Source organism: Lepidochelys kempii, chromosome 10, assembly GCF_965140285.1.
Source record: "Lepidochelys kempii isolate rLepKem1 chromosome 10, rLepKem1.hap1, whole genome shotgun sequence".
Classification (NCBI taxonomy): domain Eukaryota; kingdom Metazoa; phylum Chordata; order Testudines; family Cheloniidae; genus Lepidochelys; species Lepidochelys kempii.
The window spans coordinates 49,184,976-49,200,886 of record NC_136389.1 but is presented as its reverse complement, the minus strand read 5'-3'; the positions used below and the strand labels follow the sequence as shown (position 1 = coordinate 49,200,886).

General features: G+C 48.0%; 1 protein-coding gene across 8 annotated transcripts in view; it reads right to left on the bottom strand.

Annotated features, from left to right (window-relative positions):
* Positions 1–3,046: 3,046 nt before the first annotated feature.
* LINGO1 (leucine rich repeat and Ig domain containing 1) overlaps positions 3,047–15,911 on the bottom strand; it is a 462,557-nt gene continuing 449,692 nt past the window's right edge. For 6 of the 8 annotated variants that reach the window (XM_073303473.2, XM_073303477.1, XM_073303475.2 and 3 more), the window contains one exon: positions 3,047–5,283. In XM_073303473.2, the coding sequence (XP_073159574.1) occupies positions 3,430–5,271 (1,842 nt within the window). In that variant the 5' untranslated portion in view covers positions 5,272–5,283 and the 3' untranslated portion in view covers positions 3,047–3,429. Of the gene's footprint in view, positions 5,284–7,574; positions 7,709–15,911 lie in introns of all 8 variants that reach the window. The other 2 variants (XM_073303476.2, XM_073303474.2) reach the window with 1 other exon arrangement.

The window sequence follows — 15,911 nt, the reverse complement described above, 5'->3', positions numbered from 1 at the left end:
GATTTCCCACCTGTCTCTGCTCCTCCATCCACACCTGCCAGTTCTCTTCTGGGACATTTCTTTGGCAGACTACCACAAAGTGGACAAGTTATTTATTGATGTATGAATTTTCAATGGTTGGTCTGTTTCATGCTCTGATTGTGGAGTGCCATCATGAACTGAGCTTCTCTCTTCATTCACAAAATGGGTACCACACAGCAATGCAAGCTGCCACCTACTGTAAAGCTGAAGCCTCAAAGCTTTAAAGCTCCAAACATTTTTCGAAAGGACTCATTCTTCAAAAGGGTGGATGTTGCCTCACTCCATGGCTCCCATGGCTGACCTAGGGCTCAGCTCCAATGGGATACCCATTTAAAGTGACAGGATGCTATTAATAATCTTTCCCTCTCCTTGGGAGCCGAGCAATGCAGACAGTCTCTTCAGAAATGTACAAATGAGAATCATAAATTCCTCCAAAGGCCTAGATATTGGGATAAACTGAATGGGGGAAGGTCTGAAGCTTGTTTGATAAAGCTTTGTTTTCAAAGCTTACCTTAAAACATATCTTCTCTCCTTGTCTCTGGGCCTCTTAATTTCTCTCTCCCTCTGCTTTTGCCCTTCTAACCCGATGTTTTAATTTATTCACCATACAATGTCTTTACACCCCTGCTTGCTGTAATTCACACCATATTCTCTACACAGTATTCCATTCTGCTGAGCGTTCTGGGACTTTGCTTGTATGAGAGGCACCCAAGTAAAGTTGCAGAAATCTCAGACCTGTCCCCCAGGGGGCACTCTGAATAGAACCTCAGCACGCAGAGAAAAGGGGGCAAGATTTGGCTATACAGGTCAAGGGACACAGCTACAAAAGCCTTCTGGTTCCCGTGTATGGTGCGCACCCGCACCTGCTATTGGAATGCTTACAGGGACCATTACTTGAGGAAGAACACACCTTCTGTAGCACAGACTGGCTCTTAAACACCCCTTCTTCTTTAAAATAACCCAATTCTATCCAATGAAAACAGAGACTCTTTCAGACCCCCATGGGGCTAATGCTAGCACCCAGGAACGATGTTATTGTATAAATAGGCTTGGAAGGATTTAATTTTTTTTATCTGTAAATGTCAGTAAACGTCAATTTCACTGGACCCATACAAAATGAGGAAACCAATATTTCCATTCATGATGCTCTAAATTTACAGATAGGCAAAGTAAGAAAAAAGGCAGCTTGAGAACCTAGAGTGAAACTCCAGTGATTTAGGTTTTGAACAAGGCTTGTTACAAATGGACTAGCGAATGGACAGTTAAAAAGAGGTGGGATTTGTTGATTTAAGGCTATTTAGTATATTGTGACAATTTGTTTTAATGCTTATAAAGCTTTAGCTTTTTGAATCTCAGTAGCAACTGACATTAAATAATTGCCTGACTCTGCAATTGAAAATTTAAATGACTTAAAAATAGCGAAATGTAGTCAAACCCTGTAATTTTGTGCAACTGTAAATTTAAAAATCTAAAAAAGGGCTTAAAATAAACATCAATATCATCTGTCAAGATTATAAAAGAGTAAAAATTGAATTCTGCCAAGCCTATATATAAACCATTAGGTGCCCAGCTACTCGTGGTGCTAGGCACATCAGAGATAAATACATAGGTTAAATAGCTAGAAAACAGCTTGCATCACTCCTACCCCACTGCTGCCACTCTGCACTTCCCAGACTACCCTGCTCACATGCCCCCCTCCTGTCACCAGCGTTTGGATCTTCCAGCCAAGATCTCCTGCCTGTTTGGAAGCTAAAGTCCCAGGGAAATGCCTGAGGGCTTGAGAGAGTAAGTTAAAAAATTCAGCGAGAGCCATCACCAGCATGGGGCTCCGGGAACCTGAGAGAACGTCAAGGAGTTCCCTGCTGTGGTGGGCATAGATGGATGCTTTGGCGAACACTTTCCTTCTGGTGAACAGAGGGGGCTAGGAGTACGGGTACCAGAGTATGGGTTAGGTGGCGCAGCCTTTCCATCCCAGCCCAAGTGCCGACTTCTACCCTCCTTGCACCATTGAAGTCAATGAGAGGTTGTGTGGCTGTAACAGTGCAGAATTTGGCTCAGGGAACCTCCCCCTCCTCAGTCTGATTTCACCAGTCCCAGCTGGAGGAAATCCATTCTCTCTCTGCCAGCAGCAGAGATGCCATTAGTCACAGCCCTGGGAACCTGCTCTCTGTGCCTGACTCTGACCCCACTTAGAGCCGTGCAAATCAGGAGTCATTCTGTTGAGGGCAGGGGAGTTACGGGAGGATGAGGCCAGAGTGAGAGCAGCATCAGGCCCCCTGTCTGACAGCAGGTCCAACCGACTCCATTATTCACAGCTGCAGAGAAAGAGCCCTCTCCCTCCCTAACACCTGTGGAGTAATTAAATCTCAGGCCCCCTTCTACCTGTTGGTCACAGGAAAACCCCAGGCTAGCATTCCCTGAAATACCTCCAGGGAAAGGCCCAGCTGGGATACATTTCAGAGCAGTGGCACCTAACTCTGATAGATTCTCCAGTCTTTGGTTTTAACTGAGTCTTGCCTTTGTCAATTAGCAGAGGGGAGAAGCCCAGAAAGGCTGTTCTGTTGGCCAGGGAATGGGCTGAGTTACAGACTGTTTACTGGTATATAGACACAGCCGAGCTGAAATCCAGGTACTGACTAGCTTCCCCAGGACTAATGGAAAAAGGGTGTAGAGCACTTTGAACCTTGAGCTGCCCAAAGGGAAAGGCCTTAGCCTAACTGGTGATTTACTTTTTATCTAAAAAGGAACACCAACAATTTGGGCTGAATTCTGTCTGGACTTATCCCCTGGCAAGCCCCTTCAGAGGTGTAACTGAGGGCATCAGTCCCAGCAGAATTTGTTCTTTGCTCTCTGCTGAGCCAACAGGCTTTTCGCCAGTGCAACTGGGTGCTGGCTCGCACTCAGAGCTGTGTAGATGGAAGCCCCAGATTTTTCTGTCTGAGACCACTAGAAACCGCCTCCAGGGGAGAGTCAGAGGAGAGGAAGAAAAATAAAAATCAGATACAGAACTGGACAGATCAAGAAGTCAAGATTTTGCATTCCAACTATCTATAGCAAATAGGGAGGTTGTTTTTTTTATTTCAACTTTTCATAAAAATCCGTAATTATTTAAATCAAAGTTACAGAGGAAAGTTCGTAACTTTTTATTGATTTATTTTATTTTTTGTTTGTTTTTTCCCCTCTCATCATTAGATCTGACACCGGCGTCCATCAGACGACTTCTTTACAAACATGGGAGTCCTGGAGACATCCGCAGAATGTTCTCCTGGTATGAAGAGGTGGTGGTGCGGGGAGGTGGGGTCAGAACGAGAGGGGAGGGGGGGTTCAGAGGAGGAGAGAGGTCGGTATGTTTGTAGCAACGTTCTTTTTTTGTTTTTAAAAAAACTTTTATTTGCAAATTGCTTCGGGTTAGATCATTTTCATGTTGAACTTGCGTGGCGCATCGGCGGAGCTGATGCCGGCGTCAGACTTGCGCGGCACGTACTCGATCTCGATGTTGTGCTTCGTGTTGCCTTTCCCCCGGCTCCACAGGAAGAGAAGCACCAGACAGAAGAGCACCACGCCCAGGAAGGAGATGAATCCCATGGTGGTGGCGATGATGAGAGTCTTGATGTCGAAGGGGAAAGGCACGGTGGCGCGCGTGCTGTTGGCGTCGCTCTCGTTGGGTTGGTTGGAGATGAAAGCAAAGGTCTTGTTGGGCTGGTGGGGCCAATCTGGGGAGTAGCTCCGCACGTGAAGGTGCGCCAGCATGGTGTCATTGCCACCTGCATTGCTGGCGATGCATAGGTAGGTGCCATTGTCCTGGATCTGGGCGTAGCGCACCTCCAGAGTGCCATCGGGAAAGACAGTGAGCCGCCCATTGGTTTTGGTAGAGATGAGGTGCTTCCTGGGAGAGAGCCACATGATCGTGGGAGGTGGATCCCCATCTGCCCGGCAGACAAAATGTACCGTATGGCCCTCATCCACAAAGATCTGCTGCGGCTTGCGGTCCCGTATGCGTGCCCGGCGGCAGGTGAAATAGTTGGGCAGGAGCACGTCAGGGAAATCCTTGAACTCCTTCCCCTGGACGAACTCAGGGGTGGAGCAGGTGGGCTGCTGCTTGTTGAAGTTCAACCTCCAGCGGCGTCGGAAAACCCAAAGCAGCCGGCAGTCGCAGGCCAAGGGGTTGTTATCCAAAATGAGCGTCTCCAGGTTCCCCACCGAGTGGAAGGCTGACTCCTCCAGTGTGGTCAGCAGGTTCCCGGAGACATTCAGGATGCGCAAGTAGTTGAGGCCTCTGAAGGCGTAGGGCTCCACAATGGTGAGCTGCCCACCCACCAGCTGGATCTCCTGCAGCCGGAGCAGGTCATGCAGCATGGAGCCCTCAATGGTGAGGATGGGGTTGTAGGACAGGTTCAGGAACCTGAGATAAACTAAGTGCCTGACAGAGACATAAGGGATGGAAGTCAGATTGCAGTGGGTGATGGACAAGGACGTCAGGTTCAGTCCATAGAGGCAGTTGGACGTCATGGTATCCAGATAGGGCCAGTGGGAGATCTCAAGGACCTTAAGCCTGTAGAGCCTCCTAAATGAGTAATCCCTGATGGCATTGATGTTCAGGTGGCGCAGCCTCAGCACAATCAAGCCGTGCAAGTGAGACAGCGCCTCTGTGGGGATGGAGGTCAAATTGCATTTCTCCAGGGTCAGCTGCTCCAAGCTATTGAGGCCGCTAAAGGCCCGGTGGGAGATATAGACCAGATCATTGTCCCCAACCTCCAAAGACTTCAGGTTGTACAAGTCCTGGAACATGTAGTCTAGAAGGATCACAATTTTGTTCTCACTAATGTCTAGCTTGGTAAGATTGCTCAGTCCGGTAAACACCCCCAAGGGGATGAGCTTGAGTCGGTTACTCCTGAGACCCAGAGTCCTGAGGTTGAAGAGGTTGTTGAAAGCCCCAGGCTCAATGGCACTGATAATGTTCTCGTTTAACTCCAGCTCCTCCAAGTGAGGGTAGTTGGCAAATTCATCCTGGTTGAGAGTCTTGATTCGGTTCTTACCCAAGTCCAGGAGCCGAGTTTCAGTAGGGATCCCCTCGGGTACAGCAAGGAATCGCTTTCGATGGCACAGCACAGAGCGCTCCTGGGCAGAGCACTCGCAGCGGGGCGGGCAGCCCGTGGCAGAGCCGGAGAGGACGGATCCCAGCATCAGGAGGAGGATAGGCTGCCAGCAGGCCAGAATTGGGCTATGCATGCTCACCTCCCCAGCTATCATCCTATCTCTCACCTGCAAGCAACACAAAAAACAAAGAGAGGGAGGAAAGAACAGCAGAGGTTAGTGAACAAAGGCCAGTGGAATGGCAAAAGTCACTTCTGTTCAAGTCAGCGTCAAAGTTCATTGACCTGCCGGTGCTGATATTAACTAAAGGGGAAATACCAGGTCAATATTAGCCATGTCTGCTCGATACATCCCTGCTATTTCAATATACAGTGTAGCCACCATGCTGCTATCATTTGCAGTGTCACACATGCAGCCAGACGCACCTGTGCTGCAGAGATGGTAGGAAAGCACATTTAAGAGAGCAGAACACACACACTTGAAGGGCTGCAGGTAGAGCTGGCATGAGCACAGCATTTCACTGGCTGGGGTAATGTCCGTCCCCATACTAGCCAGCCAGCGGTCTATCCAGTTATTAGTAATCTTTGGACTTCCTCTCCCCGCCCATCATTTTTCCTCCCCTCCTTGCTTGGTCTTAGTACTTGCCCTAGCAGCTGTGTCCAATTTCACACAGGGTGGGACAGTGGCCATCAGGGGATCTATGAGTAGCAGAACTGGTATGTTCTGCTTCTAGGCCTACAGCTTCACCATGAATTTACCACTAGCTATGGGGCAAAGATGCCTAAGCACTTGCCAGGTCCTGTATTTCTCCACAGACTGACTCCTGCCCCCCAACCTAGATTCTTCCTTATGTTTTCTCAGCATCCCCCGGGGGGCTTGTCCCTGGGACTCCCTTTCCTGTAGACAGATTACTAAATTGCGGTCTCAATCGTTACCACCTAGGCAGTTGCAAATGTGGTTCAGCCACTACAGTGGGTTTGAATAGCGTGCTCCATGTGGCCGAATTCACAGGGTCTCTGGGCAGGGAAGTCCCTTGCACACTGATCTTTAGGTATCCACATGGACTGGCAAAGGAAGTCAATGTTTCTGCCCCCAAGGCTGGCAATAGAGGCTAACAAACAATAATTAGTCCAGCTTCCTGTCACTAAGCTGACCTGATGAGGGCAGGGGCTGCCCATTATGATGGTAGTGTCGACTCTGCTGGGTGCTGCATGGACACACAGTAAAAGCCAATGGCTGTCCAAAAGAACTTACAATCTAAAGCAGACAGACAAAGGGCTGAAGGGGAAAGAGAGAGGGTACGTGACTTGACCAAGGTCACGCTGCAAGTCAGTGGCTGAGTGAAGAACAGAACCCAGGTCTCCTGCTCAGTGCCTTCACCAGTGGGCCACGCTGCTGCTCAGACTGGGGCTCTTGTAGATGGGTATGGTGGGGCCACAGGGGAATTTCTCAGTAAACCAGTTATGCTGTACGACTGCGAGCGATGACAAAGCCTGAAAGCTTATAATATACTTTCTCATGGCAAAGCGATCTGACAAAAAACCATCCACGTTGAAAAAGCATCTATTATTTAGGCATTAACTGGCTGAAACCTGTCTCTGTCCCATCCCCCGATCCAACTGGCTCCCTGAGAGACCTGGCCTCAGACGCCTCTATGTTAACGGCTTGCTTTGCAGTCTGCTCAGAGCCAGCCAGGAGAACAGTCTCCACTAATGAAGTCAGAGTTCGGAGGTGAGGTGCATACAAAAAGGAAGGAGCCTGCACTTCGGCCAGCAGCGCCATAATGAGGTGCTGAGGAACCAGGAAGCGTGATCCCGCCCGCTGACACAGCTTTCTGGCAGGAGTGCAGCAACCCCCACCAATCCCACCGTCTGCTGGGAAGAAAGGGAGAGGCGGGGGCTTGGTGCAGATGGTGCCTGAGGAAGAAGTGAAGCCATGGTGGTGATGCCTTCATTTACTTGTCCAAAGCCACTCCTGGGCAAAATCATCCCCCAACTTTTGATGATTGAATGGGGAATGTTTTACACACACACACACACTTTAAGCTCTTGAAATGAGTCAGTTCCCTTTAGATGGAACTTGAATACAAAAACTGCCTTTTGAATGCAGAGGCACTGGAATGCAGAATTCAGCCCAGACTAGAGAGACAGGGAAAACCCAGACAGTGGAGCAGCCCACATTGTGTCGAGGGCCAGAGAATGGCAGCTCAGAAAGGAACAGGTTCCACTTAGAGCAGAAAGCAATATACTCTTCGGGGCTGGATTCTCCTCTACCCCATGGACTCCAGTGGAGTTACTCCTGACTACTCGTGTCTCTGCCACTGACCCTCTCTGCATCCTGGGGCAAGTCACTTAACCCCTCCTGTGCCTTAGTTCCCCATCGGCCAAAAGGCAATAACGATATTTACCTGGCTTTGCAACGTGTTCTGTGATCATGGGTAAAAGGAACATTGTACTTACAAACTACCATTAACCTTTTAAAAACAAAGGCTGGGCTTTTGGGGACCTGGGCACCTAGATCCATTACGCTGTCTTGAAGATGTCTGTCTGCGAGCATGCCCCAATACCCCTTTTCTTTATCACCATGTCTCGACCTGGGGAAGGTAAACACAATATGGCTCTCAGCATCCATTGTTGCCATTGGAATCCAAAGTGAAAACACTTAAGTCTCTTTTTTCCCTGTTGCTTTTAATTGTATCAGATTACAGAGGTCCTGGGTGGGGGAAACCACTGATCGCTGAATGGAGTATTTACATGCAAAGGCAAGTCCTTGGGTAGAAGCCCCGAGGTGCAAAAGAGGGGCTCAGAATTTCCATCCCCAAACCGGCAGCAGAATTGGTTTTACTGCACCAGCAAATGAAACACCAGGGAAGTGTAAACAGAATCTACTCTATAGGCATGGGATCTGGGAATGTCCTGTGAGCCCACTGCTGGGGCCTTCTTACTAACAAAAACTGCCTGTTCCCTTCATTCACTAGGGAAAGGATGAAAAAACCTAACCAGATTGCCTCACTAAAGCAAAAAATGTCCACGAGAGAAGAATTTCAGATAGATTTCCTGGCCAATGTGGGATGGGCCCTGGAAAAAGTCTTTGATCAGAGATAGACATGGTACTGATTTCTGGGCCTGCCAGGAATGCAATGGGACAAGGCCATGGGAAGTGATTTTTTGTGTCAATCTGAAGTTGTTTTAGCTACCATCCTGGCCTTCCTCCTGGAACCAGCCCTTACGTAGCTTTGGCTGATGATTTATGCCAGCATTGAATACTGAAACACCATCAGCATGACAACACAACCACCAAGGATCCTGTAACAGGGCAGGTGAGAGCTTTCCAAGGATGGGCTTTGCTGGTGTTAACTACTTTGTCCCTAGGACAGGGGAGGGCAAACTACAGCCCATCACGGCTTTCAATCCGGCCTGCGGGCTTGCCAGCCCCGTGGTGCAGTGGGTCTAAGGCAGGCTCCCTGCCTGCCCTGGCCCCGTGCCACTCCTGGAAGCAGCCGGCACCACGTCTCTGTGGCTCCTGGGGAGCGGGGTGGGGTGGGGAGAGGGCTCCAAGGGCTGCCCTTGCCTGCAGGCACCGCCCCCCGCAGCTCCCATTGGCCAGGAATGGGGAACTGTGGCCAATGGGAGCTTTGGGAGTGGTATCTGCAAGTGAGGGCAGCGTGCGGAGCTGGAGCCCCCAGGAGCCACTGCCGGACAGGCTGGCCACTTCCGGGAGCAGCATGGGGCCAGGGCAGGTGGGAGCCTGCCTTAGCCCCACTGCATGCTGCTGCTACCCCAGAGCTGCTTGAGGTAAGTGGCGCTGGGCTGGAGCCTGCACCCTGAACCCCTCCTGCACCCCAACTCCCTGCCCTGAGCCCCCTAACTCCCTGCTTTGAGACCCCTACTGCACCCCTCCTGTACCCAAACCCCTTGCCCTGAGCCTCTTCCTGCACACCGCACCCCCTCCCACACTCTGCACTCCCCCCTGCTCCAGCCCTACATTCATGGCCCTGCATACAATTTCCCCACCCAGATGTTGCCCTCGGGCCAAAAAGTTTGCCCATCCCTGCCGTAGGATCTGATCTCAAGTGATTTCAGGTGGAAGTGATATAAATGTCCCTATCTCAAACACACACACCTCCTCCCCCAGTTATTTGCCCTAAGCAATCCCCAGCTTCCTCATCAATCATCATCCGATGAAGTGAGCTGTAGCTCACGAAAGCTTATGCTCAGATAAATTGGTTAGTCTCTAAGGTGCCACAAGTCCTCCTTCTCTTTTTGCGAATACAGACTAACACGGCTGTTACTCTGAAACCTGTCAAATGGCACTATTCTTTTGTCCTAATGTAGGTGGGTTGATCACTTCTCTAGTAGCCATCTCAACCATTTGCACTCCAGAAAGTTGTTCCTTGTTTGCACCCCAAGTCAACACTGTCTTTAAGTGGGGGCCAGACCAGGCTGGGATTTGGAGGATACTGAACCCTAGTTTTCTTCTGAAAAGAAGAATGCAGTAACTCTTCCCACGCCAGGTTAGCAGGAGACACCCCCCCAAATCCACCACCACTTGCCAGGACTCTGTCTAGTCTAGTGGCTCTTCCCTCCTCATCCCCAGCCCTCCCTGCTCTGGAATGGAAGAGGCAATTTGAAAGTTAAATGAATGAAGGGAGCTGAGCTAGTGAAAAACTTGGAATGGGGAGACACTGAGCACTATATAAAGTTATTCTGGGGGAGTTATGGCTTTGCAAAGGCAGCTTATACCTTCAAACCATAAACAATCCCATCCCCTTGTCAGAGGGATGCTAAAGCTGCATGTCACATTGCTTCTGGTGTACTTATTTTTTATGTTGCTCAAGCTGTTATGAAGGATCAAATCACATTAATATCGTACATTATTTGTACAACTACCCCTGGCTCTGTTTATATCCATTGTTACATATACACTCTGCATTGCCTTCACTAATGCTATTTATGGCTATCGCTGAATATACTCCACACATTACTTTCACCGGTTCAGTTTATATCCATCATTATATGTATCCTGTGCATTACTTTGCCTCGCACTATTTATGGCTCTTGGATATACTCTGTGCATTAGTTTCATTGCGTCTGTTTATATCCATCATTTTATATAGATAGATGTCCCATGTACAACTTACTTTCCTTCCAAAAAAGATTATTTGAACATTTTTTGCAAAATGCAAGGATGAAAAGTGATGTGCAATCCATAAATGTATCAGTTTTCGCTATCTCATAAACCAGAACAGTAATGTCCTCGCCCACTTCAAACTGGGGTATTAATTACAGTCTGCTGCACAGAATTCCTCCCACAGTTTCAATTTGATATGGCATTCTTCACCTCTTGCCCTAGATTGCTGTGCAGTGTTGCTGGCTGCTGGTGAACAGCTGGTGCGTTCCACCCCAGAGGTGACTGCATTTCAGGAGTGTGCAAAGTGATTCCTGTGCGTACATAATTTGTAAACACGTCACAATCATTCCTAACGGGTTGTTCTAATGCTCACTGAGATCAGTGGAAAGGTTTCCATTGGCTTCACTAACTGGATCAGGCCACAAAGTGCTAAATGAATGTAGGATATTTATTATTAATCATCCTTCATGGCATAACATCAATATTGCCAACTATGCTGATCACAGTTATAAAGCCCTGGCTGGGATGATTTAGTTGGGGATTGGTCCTGCTTTGAGCAGGGGGTTGGACAGGATGACCTCCTGAGGTCCTTTCCAACCCTGATATTCTATGATTCTATGAACACTGCCATGTTAGTTTCACTGGCGTAGTATTTGATATCGCAGAGATGAGACCTGAATCTATTCTGAAGGATATAATTGGCTTCTGAGGCTGGGACAATACCAGAGACGTCAAGGTCTCAGCCAAGGGGCCTGCTACCTCTGCCAACTGGTGGCCAGACACTAGGGTGGACATAACCAATTAGTAGAGTCCTTGGTAGTTCCACTTGTGTGTTTGCCCAGCATATTCCTGTAATTAAGACAAACTTGGACCCTTGTTGAGTGAGTGGGCAGTAACGGTATCCAGGGAGCCAAAAGGAGCCATGTCCAGCTGGTGAGCGGCTATCTAAATACCTCCCCAGGGCTCTTCCTACATGGGTGGGAGCCAGAGCAGGTCTTCCACCCAGAGCCATTTCAAGGAGGCTAAACAAGCTGTTTTCTTGCTTGTGCAATATCCATCAGGCAAAAAGTGCTATTTATTTTGCAACTGCCGGAGTAAACTTTGCACCTCTGAAACCATGTCTTCCAGGAAGATGTAGAAATCCCTGCTAATGTGCTGCGACTCTGCTGGAAATGGGGCAGCAGGTTCCACTCTAAACTCTTTGTTGGATCACATTACATGCAGCGAAAGGAACGTTTTGCAGTGCAGTCGCTCAGAGTGCATGCTTTCAAAATGCATGCGCTTTCTCTTTAATCGTCATCTCTGTTAATCTCTCTTGGAATCCAATTCCCTATACTCACAATCTTGCTGAGAAAGACATAAAAAAGCAAAACATTATATGCAAAACAAAACACAGTCGAAAGGGTCTAATTGCACTGGAAAGACTTCACCTTATGATGCTGAAAAACAGCCTGCCTTATTTGGATGTGTTCTTAGCTGAAATTTCCGTGCTCGTCACCTTTATGGGCAACTGCTAATACTGGCTTCAGACAGGTGCAGGAATAGGGGGGGGGTTGTTGTGGTATCTCTCTTGATATTACAATCTGAACTTCCCCAAGAATTCCTCTAATAGGTGCCAAGTTCTTCCCTGGTGTACCTCCACCAGCATCAATGGAATCACACCTGGGGTGAATTTGGCCCTGTATATTCATCGTGATTTGCAACAGCTCTGATATGGCAAACAGCTTTGGCAACAACCTTTGTTTTGGCATGCAACACCGCCTATTGTTCCACTCCTAGACCCAGCAGAGCTTTGCCAATGCACTTAGTTCAGACTTCCAACCTAGCCACTATTCTCTAACCTGAGCCCTGTGCAAAGGCACACATCCTGCAGTGCACCTCAGTACTGACCTTCCACAAACTCCACCATTCAACCATCCCAAGGCTCCTCCCGAGCAGAGATCCATTGGAGCTGATTTACACCAGCTGAGGATCTGGCCCTATGCCACACATGGTGACAAGGGGATAATTTGCCTGGTTAGGCTGAAATACACCTGGTATTGTGGAATTATTACATGTTCTTTGTCTGAGCCTTCTAGTAACTGCACAGAATACAATGTAGCCATGAAAAACAACAGCAGCCAAATAAGCCTTCAGTGGTAGAATTTAAGGCTTTGGAGGCCAAGAGTTAAAAAGATGAACAAACATGATAAATGAACAAAGCAAAATCTGCATATTATTACAGACTAGACAAACCTACTTGCATATAATTAAAGTCTAGACACACCTCACGTAGTATGAGTTCTGGGCTAAATTTAAATCCATGATAAATACAAGCCCTGACAAAAACATCCGTAATGCTAATAGCTGAAGCCACATAAAAGGCCCAGGATAAAGACAACGAATACACTGAAAAATACAGTGTGAAGATGAGCTTTAAATCACTTCCGTTTCCCATTTACCTTTGGACATTTCAGAGCAAAACAAGTCTCTTCCAAGGCTGAGCTGACGATAGAAACTCCCTTCTAAAAATCAAGATTTTTGCATGATCTGATGTTGACTACCTAGCTCAGATCATGCAGCAATCACTGAAGGGGTAAAGGTCTGGCAGAGTTTGGAGCACTCTTGAATTTGCTCAGTGAGGGAAAATGAGATCTAACAAATGTACCCTCTGATCTGGAACACCCCTGCTTCCCTGAACCTAGTGAGTCACTTACACCAGTGCCCAAACGGTGTAAAATACCGCCATGGTAAAGACCCTCACAGGGGTGGATGAATGCAGAGCAACGGAGAATCAGGATCCAATCACTTTGACCTCACATTTGTGCAAATCTGGGGTGACTCCACTGAAATCACTGGGACCCACAGGAGTAAAACCAGTGTGAGGGCTGGAGAATCGCCCCCAAGAAGATAACTGCCCAATACATGGCTCTGCCCTGGTGGGCGGCATGTGACCCTGTCCATAACTTGGCCCTGGAGATAAGATCCATTCCTCCTAAGTGATGCTTCCTGGATCAGCAGGGGTGAGCAGCTGGGTTTGCTTGGCAGGTAGCGGTTAATCTAGCGGGAGGTGTATAACATGTTGCCCTTTCTTGGGAAGGGGTCAGAGCACCTCCAAGGAAGGAGTCTGGTCCAGGTATCTAGATGGGGATTTCTCCATGGTGTGGACTGGTTTCTTTTTTTCCCCTTTCCCTCACTGCAGGCCTAGAGAGAGGCCTTTGCTGTTTCTTGTGTAATTGCTCTGTGAGGGTAGGTCTACACAGCCTTAGCAGCAAGTCTCAGAGCCCGAGTTGAAGGATTTGGGCTTGCATGATGGTGCTAAAAACAGCTGTGTAGATGTTGTGGTTCAGGCTGGAGTTCAGGCTTTGAAACCCACCCCCGAGTTCCTGAGTTCAGAGCCTGAGTTCCAGCCTGAGCCCAGTCATCGACATGGCTAGGTACAGCACAATGTCTGAGAGCCCCAATCTGATACTCGCTGCTGCGGTTGCCACCTGCTATGTAGACGTACCTTGAAAAGCCGAATAAATACGCTGCTTCAGGGAGAGGGAAAGTGGCACCGCACACCGTCACTTACATCTGTGCAAAGTGGGAAGAAAATACCACCCAGCTTCTGATCTGGTTGTGTCTGGTACAGTTTCCCCAGGTGTAACTGACAATGAGGCAGCAGGTGGCAGTGAAGCAGGCTCACAGCCGCCAGCATACAACTGTACGGGAGGGAAAAACCCTGGCCCATTATGCTGTGACGTTGTGCACGTTTTTATGTCAGCACTATTATGTCAGCATGACATCAATTTCTGCACACATAACGCCTCCTCCACCATTGTCTGTGTCAGTGTTACAATCAGGGCTGGTTTCAAACCCATTTGGCCATCCTGGGTCCACAGGTCAAGCTTGAATGGTATTGGGTTTATGTTAAGCATAGGAGAAAGGGAGCCGAGAGAAAATTCCCACCTCTACCTCTCTATATCGAAGATGAAGGGGATGCTACTTAGCTGAGTGTAAATCAGTGTGGTAGACAGATGCCAATGCAGCTACACTGATTTACACCAGCTGAGGAGCTGGGCCAAAGGGGAGAATGGGAGAAGATGGGGGGAAAAAAGAGAAAAATACGGTAAAAGTAGATTGGAAAGGGAAGCGATTTGGAAAAAGTTGCAGAGAGGGAGAAAAATGAAAATGAAAAATTAAGAACAATGGGCCTGCTTCTCAGATGGCATAAATCTGCATAGCTCTACTTGGACCATACCTGTAGTATCAATAATTCCCCACTGGGGCCAGCCTAGAGGTATTTTTTGCGCTGGGTGGGGTGGGGAAGTGGTGGCTCTAATTCTGAGCTGGCATTTACACTGAATAACAGCACTTAAGTCAGCAGGATGGTCTCCATAATGAAAGCACGGACTACCCTGTAGCTAAAGAAGTAAACATGATGTAGCAAAAATAAACCAACTGAAATTGTCCTTTGGGAAAATGAAAACACAAGAGTTTAAACCCCCAGGGAAACACAGTTTGTGCACTTAGAAGGTTCATAAGTCCCCAGGCTCCCTGGAGTTTTGCCCATCCCTGTTTACGTGACTTAGTCTTTTTTTTTTTTTTGCAGAAGACAACGCCAAGTTATTCTATGTACCATCCCAGCCACGGAACCCCGTATTGTTACTGCTCGTTGCAATCAGAATCCTGGAGCCAGGAGCTTGGCCTTCTCTAGGCAGGGAGGAATCTGGAGTGGGGTTTCAGATAAGCTGACAGAGCAAGATTATTGAAAAAAAAAAAAGAAACAACAGAAATTTCTGAGTCAGCTTGTAAAAACATCTGGTAATCATAAATTATAGAGTGTGTGACGTTCACCCTTGAGCCAGCTGCCCATGAGAGACTCTCCAAGCATCTCCAGTGACTTTGGGAAACATTTTCTGAGCAAGAAAATAATGCATCAAAGTCACTGGAATTTGCTGGGGCACAGCTGGACGAGTCCTACAGTTCTCAGGGGTGGGCTGGTCGATCCCACTGCAGCGAGGGGCTGGACATCTGAAACCTAATACATTGGTGAGCAGATCCCACTGTGCTGGGAGTGTGAAGGCACAGAGTCCTGACCTGGACCCAGGGCTGTGGGTAGGGTGACCAGATGTCCTGATTTTATAGGGACAGTCCCGATATTCAGAGCTTTGTCTTATATAGGCTCCTATTACCCCCCACCCCCACTCCTGTCCCGATTTTTCACACTGGCTGTCTGGTCACCCTAGCTGTGGGACTAACCCTGGTCTCTGGATTTTGGGTTTATAAACAAACCCCACAAACAAGGGTCTCGGCTTCAGCCCTCTCGCCTCCTCCCAGCTGCACCAACTAAATCAAATTCTATTGCACTTGACTATGTTTTAGAGCTAAAGACTCCAGATTTACAAATAAATATTTAACAACATTTTCTGTTGGTAAGAGAGTTGCTTCTCGAGACCCTGGGCTCAGTGCTAAGTGTTCCTGTAGCTAACTGCAAAGCAGCAAAACAAGGGAAAAGCTTTAATTTGCCAAACACGTCTCTATCTGTTTCCTTCTCTCTCCATCATTCGCTTTGCTTCCATCATTCGTTTGCTCACTCTCTCTCTCTCCTGCCTCCTTTTCCATCCAAATATATATATATATATATATATATATATATATATATATATATATATATATATATATAGCCGGCTGACATCTGAAAA